The sequence below is a fragment of the Tachypleus tridentatus genome, chromosome 9, assembly GCF_004210375.1.
Source record: "Tachypleus tridentatus isolate NWPU-2018 chromosome 9, ASM421037v1, whole genome shotgun sequence".
Lineage (NCBI taxonomy): Eukaryota > Metazoa > Arthropoda > Merostomata > Xiphosura > Limulidae > Tachypleus > Tachypleus tridentatus.
Window position 1 is genome coordinate 409060 of NC_134833.1, and position 6606 is coordinate 415665.

General features: G+C 31.7%; 1 protein-coding gene across 1 annotated transcript; it reads right to left on the reverse strand.

The window, feature by feature from the left end:
* Positions 1-433: 433 nt before the first annotated feature.
* On the reverse strand, positions 434-3142 carry LOC143226944 (meiotic recombination protein DMC1/LIM15 homolog). The gene is made up of 5 exons (XM_076458501.1): positions 3092-3142; positions 2741-2785; positions 1722-1772; positions 1118-1213; positions 434-520 (listed from the first exon to the last, which is right to left on the reverse strand). Exons 1-5 carry the CDS (start codon positions 3140-3142, stop codon positions 434-436), a joined length of 330 nt encoding a protein of 109 aa, XP_076314616.1.
* Positions 3143-6606: the final 3464 nt, after the last annotated feature.

A 6606-nucleotide genomic window follows, 5' to 3' on the forward strand; every position in this document is an offset into this window, starting at 1 on the left:
CCTGTTAGCTCTAAACATGATGTTATGTTATTATTGATTTGATTTGTTTTAAATCTCATGCAAAGCTACACGAGAGCTGTCCGTGCTAGCCCTCCCTAATTTAGCAGTGTAAGACTAGAGGAAAGGCGCCTATTCATTACCATCTAAAATAAGCTCTTGGGCTACTCTTTTACTAACGAATAGTGGGATTGACTGTTACTTTGTAAACGCCACCAAGACTCATAGGACGAGCGTGTTTAGTGGGATGAGGGATTCATACCTCCAACTCTCGGACTATAAGTTAATCGTCCTATCCTTCTGGTCATGAATTTACCTATTTTAAAAAATATATGGAAAAATATACTGTTTACAAAAACACCAAGAATAACTCAGAGTGTACATTATTGAAAGACACGTTGATGCAGTTCATCCTGTGGTCAAATATATTCTTTACTTACTCGAATTCCTGACTTCCTGTGGTAATTTTAAATACTTGTTTTCGTTTCTCACACACTTCAAAAGCTGTCAAAAAGTTAGGTTCCTAAAAACAAAAGGAAGGTCAATCAGTTAGATTATCACCACGACCTTATTAGTAATTTGGTCTCATGTTTAGATGAATAGTTAAATATGCTTCCTTCGTAAATTGTCTTAAATATTCTGGATCTTACACTGACTAGCATTGTCACGTCTTATACTTATAGTGTGGGTAACTTCTAACAGAACGAACAAATATATATGATAATCGAAACACATTCCGTTTGACGTTTCACAAAACTCAACTTATTCAATTATTAGGAAAAAATCACATCTAGATATGTGTATTTTTGAAATAAGATATTGTTTATTAGATTATTCTAAAATATTGAACTATTTATAACTGTCACTGACGTTTTAGCGTTCTTTTACCTTTATTACATCAGCATACATATGATATCTGGTTGTGTATTATTAGCATTAAAATCATTTTAATCAAATAGTTTCTTTTCTGAATATTTCGTTGTAACCTTTACCACATTTTTAAAGAAGACAATCTTGAAATATTATTTATCATTTAGTACAACAAAGAATTGTAGTATATTTTTAAAATATTCCCGATAAATCACAAGTTTACGTTTAGCGAATATATTTAACAATTTACCCCAAGTTTGGATGCAACCTCTTTGATTTTCTCTACCTTGGCCTCTGACAATCCTTTAATTGCACAAAGTCTTTTCTTGGTACTCATTAGAATACCCTTGAAAGAAATTAGGTAATACTGAACTTTCTAGTGAGGAAACAAGGCTTAATTAAATAATCTAAAGAATGGACTGGAACTAAACATATTTTAAGCTGTTAAAAACCAGTGAGAAAGTATTAATAACACTTGTATACAATATGCACAAAGTAACAAATAATGTTTTATATCTGCAATATGATTACATACAGTAATTTCAATTTCTTTGAATAAATCAAAGGTTCGTGATGAAGGGTACGTGTTTAATAAAAAATATAGTAAACAATAATTACATTTCAGAAATAATTTACTATATGAACAGAAGAAACTGATTGAAGTTCAAAGTTTAACACTAGGTTAATTTTACCAAACGAATTAACTAAACTTCTTTAAGATACCAACAATACAAATTAATATACAACGTCTTATAAGATCTAAAGAGGACAATGTTTGTTTGAGTCCACTTCTTTACGACTAAAGTCCTTTGGTTTACAGGTCCTGTTGTATGGATGGATCCTGCTATCCCTACCTTAATAGTGCAAATTCCAGTTGATTTCAGTTTTTTGATATCCACCACATTCTAGAAAGGACACATGTATTCAGTTATTTAAGTAATGCTTCAATAATATTGAATAACAACAGAGAACAATAGTTGACAACAAGTATATTATAAAAGATTATAGTGTCATAGTGAAAACTTTAGAGTAATGTGATAATTTGTATGCCATAACTACCATATCTGTCTGACACCGTCCATAACTTTGAAATACTGACTAGAGAGAAATCACCCGGTGAACAGCACTCTGCTACCTACGATCTATTTTAAGGGACTGACTGTCACTGTTATAACGCAATCATAGTTGATATTGTTGGGAATACTTTGTGTTATCGCATGGATAGCTCCACCTAAGGCTAAAAGCTAATGATGAATCAGTAGGTGTGTTATTACACTAAGGAGAAAACTGTAAAAAACGTTTAAAGTGCTGTTTTATTGGATCTAAACCTAAAAACCTGATACTTAACATTTACTTTATTTGTTTGTTATCAAGCACAAAGCTACACAAAGGGCTATCTGTGCTCTATCCACTGTGGGTATCGATCAATTCAATTATTTGTAGGTAGAAGAGTAGCCCAAACGTTGGCGATGGGTTATGATGACTAACTTCCTTTCCTCTAGTCTTACACTGCTAAATTAGGGATGGCTAACGCAGATAGCCCTCGTGTAGCTTTGCGCGAAATTCAAAACAAACCAATATATTCGCCACCTGTGTGCACATGCTGTGTCTTCAATGTATTTTATTTTAGTTCAAAGCAGAAAAATACACTAGCTATGAGGTCGGGCTCGAAACCTAAACTTTATGGTTACAAAGTCCTCAAGTTTCAAACAATCATGAGTTTATATTACCATCATTTAATAGACAGTTTATGGCATAATTTCTACATTTATCGTAACAAGGCCGACAAACCTTGTTTAAGTAGAACGTGTAAATGTAGTCGTGCTTAATTTTATACCAGAACAAAATATAAACTATAAAAATACATACTTACTATCCCATGGTTCTGTAGAATATCAACATCTTGGAAAAATGACTCCTATCAAAATATAAACATTAATTTCACTACCTAGTCTTGAATGAAGTCTTACAAATTAAATGAGCAAATCTGTTTCAAAGCCACGGATTTTTTGAGCTAAGTTATCTCATCAAAATATAACATATACAATTTAATTATAGTAGAAGTAATAGAAAACAGTATTTTTTGTCATAATTTGAAACTTGGTTTAAAATGTATCTGATGTTGTTAACCAAGTTGCTAGATGGTTATATATTGATTTACTCTAAGTAAAGGTATGTCAGTCGTAAAGATAGGGTGAAACGTAAAAGTTTAGTTCATGTATACCTCAGTTTCATCAAGAATCTCTTCTTCCACCACTTGGTCTTCAAAAGCCATATCTCTTGGGTTATAGAAAAAAAAACTATAGAAAAAATATTTAAATTATTACATGGTTGTGAGATACAAGATTGTACGTTTATATTATATGTTTCTTATGGACATTATTCAAAACAGTTTGAAAATACAGTGTGGTACGATACATTATTAATTTTAGCCAAACGTATTTCTATTATTTGTTTTATTTCCATTAAAAAGTTATAAAGTAAAATTAGGAGTTTAGCCACAAATATAAAAAAAAGTTTACGGTATGCACTGAATGGATTATTGCTATGGATGCTATGTTTTCAAACCATACCTGAAACTTTTACAGAAGAGAACAGCCATATTTTAACTATTCGAAAGCGCTCGAGTTTTGGGTCTAGTTCGAAAACGTTACACATTTTGTAGAAGATCCTGTGTGCTAACTTATTAATGAGTAATTATAGATGCTATAATATTTTTATGACATTGTTAGCGCACAATACCAAATGAATGATTTATCATATGCCATAAGCCATACATTTTTGTCAAATATTTTAGACAATAAAAACAAAAAGTAAAATTAATGTGTTTTAACACCTTTTTTAATGTAAAAAACAACCACTACGTTTCGCTAACTTTACTTATCGTCAGATGGACACAGTCGAATGATTAAACAAAACTGTTACATATAATACCATCAACATAACATAGATACCACATCGCTGGGCAGCAGTGTTAAGACAAATAAAAAAAAAGAGTATTGAATAGAAGAAATAATTAAAATGAATATAATTTTACACCTGACTACTGTTTGATAGTTGGTTTTTGATTAAAAGAGATTCTTTCTTCTATTCAAATTATTTTCTCTGACTTTGATTTTTATTTCCGAAAAGACCAAGGAATCATATTATGAAACATAAGAGTTTGTTTGTTTTTTTGAATTTCGCACAAAGCTACTCAAGGGCTATCTGTGCTAGCCATCCCTAATTTAGCAGTGTAAGACTAGAGGGAAGGCAGCTAGTCATCACCACCCACCGCCAACTTATGGGCTACTCTTTTACCAACGAATAGTGGGATTGACCGTAACATTATACACCCCCACGACTGGGAGGGTGAGTATGTTTAGCACGACGCGGGCGCGAACCCGCGGATTACGAGTCGCACGCCTTACGCGCTTGGCCATGCCAGGCCCGAAACATAAGAGAAGAGGCATTTAAGCCTTTTTAAATCTTGTAATTTGGTTTTTCCACTATACGAATCACTACAGTCTTTACATGTAACTCGATACAAGAACCTTGAAATGCCCTTGTCAACAAAAACTAGACAATATAATTTCGTATAATTTTGTATATGGCATAAATAAAAATTGCACATTAAAATACACATTCAAAAACACTAAATTTTCCTTCACATTAGCGACAAAACTAGATCAAATTGTACTGCATTTCACACTGAAATATACATCCAAAAACACTAAAAAATATAATATCGATTTCAATGTGAAATTTTCCCTCACATCAGCGACAAAACTAGATCAAATTGTACTGTATTTCAAACTGAAATACGCATCCAAAAACACTAAAATTATATAATAGCGATTTCAATGTGTAATTTTCCTTCACACCAGCAAGAAAACTAGACCAAACTGTATTGTCTAGTTTTGTTGACAAAGAGATCTTTTTATCGACTTGCCCCCTAGTGAAACAGCAGTATGTATGAAGATTCGTGCTGGTCTTATCAGGTGCCATATATACTGAACTGGCTTGTAAAAAAAAGAAAGTGTAATTGAAAACTATTTTACATTGTAACTACTCACGGTAAGGTTGTGGCGATCTGATATCACCGAAAACTAGTTATTCAATCCAGTGGACAGCACAAAAAACTCTGGATATAATCTAGTCCGCCACCAACACAGAAACCAGTCCTTGTCAAAAGTTCCACCAATATAGACGTGTATAACAGTAGTCGAAATGTAGGATAAAAACAAAGTATATATTTGTAACAAAATAAAAAGTTACCGATTAATAATTACTCTTAGGTGATTGAAATTATTAATTTTAACTGCAACAAAGTATGACTTTTTTTTCTGTAAATAGAATGGAGTATAACAAAAGAACTATGTTAGCTCTGAATAAAATGAAGTAAGTTTTCTGTTAGGCTGAATTAGGTCTAAGACTTTCATGACTACGGATCAGATGAGATAGATTAACTATTAAACATAAGGTTAATATCTAAAAATTATACTTATCTAACAAGTGGGCTAACAACATAAATTAACTCTTTGGTAGATTGTTAGGACAGAGTATTAATAAATTAAATAATTAAACTAAAAACGTAATTACTTCAGTTTGAAATTTAGTCTCAACGAGATAGTAATATATTATTAGGCCTAAAAAAGAAATTTAATATTACACCAAGATTAGAAGTGGTGATTAAGGAATGAAATGGTTTATAATCTTTCAAAACATTTTATTTTCATGCTTTTACAGAAAAAGTAAAATGTAGCATCTTCAAATTGTTCAAGTATCTGGTTGCATTCTTTTTCATTTTCAGTTATTTTATTTGTTGTTTGCATCAACCATCTTAGAATCTAACGTAATTAATTTCACAGTTTGAATTTCGCTAAGACTCTGACTATCTCCAAACTCATTATAGGTTTCGCAACCTATATGAATGATAGACGTGCTTTCCTAAGGCCTAAGCCTAAAGCACGTATCCGTTAATACCAAATGACATTAATAAGAATAATTTCGACCCATTTTATCCTAGAGAGTCTTGCGAATAATAGCGCCAAACTATTAAATGGTTTCAAAGTTCGATGTTGTATTTGTTTACAACCACGTGTAAATATTATAAAATGTAGGAACTTTTTAATCATATGACTGTCGTCACATTCACATCCCGTATCTATACTCTAATCATTTCCATAACAGCTTGGACTTAGGCCTATATCTTACGGTTAAATTCTGACGATACTCACCGGTACTGATACTGGAACTTATTTGAGCTACTCTGTCGGTTTTTTTTTTTTTTTTTCTTACGTTTACACGTAGATTTTTTTATTTTTCTAAAACAGGTCCACTTTACCTAGCTAAGTACCGTTTATCTTTTTGAGAATTTCATACCTATTTCAGGATACAGTTTTCGCCTAAAATAGATTAATTTGTCGTTCCAATTACATTTGGCACAATTACAATTATGTACGTGATATGTAATCAGATTTAAATCAGACAAAACTTTTTGAAAGTTGTTGAATAGAATAATGCTCGGCCGTGTAGGCCTAGACGAGTTTTTAAACACTATAGTATGGTTATCTTAAGTTAAAATTAAACTTAGGTCAATGCAGATATAAAATACTAATAGCCTAGATTAAAATACTAATGATAACATTGTATGAAGTAAAACTCCTTACCTATAAAACTTGTATTTAGTGTCTATTTTATAACCAACGATCAACGTTGATATTTAATTATCTCAATTTAGTTTTTTTATCGTCTGCT

Excerpts from the sequence above, each read along its gene's own strand:
- LOC143226944 (XM_076458501.1), bottom strand. The coding sequence starts at position 3,142 with ATGGCTTTTGAAGACCAAGTGGTGGAAGAAGAGATTCTTGATGAAACT. Across the intron at positions 1,773-2,740 it reads TTCTACAGAACCATGGGATA|AATGTGGTGGATATCAAAAA; the intron begins GTAAGTATGTAT and ends TGTCCTTTCTAG. Across the intron at positions 1,214-1,721 it reads CTGGAATTTGCACTATTAAG|GGTATTCTAATGAGTACCAA; the intron begins GTAGGGATAGCA and ends ATTTCTTTCAAG.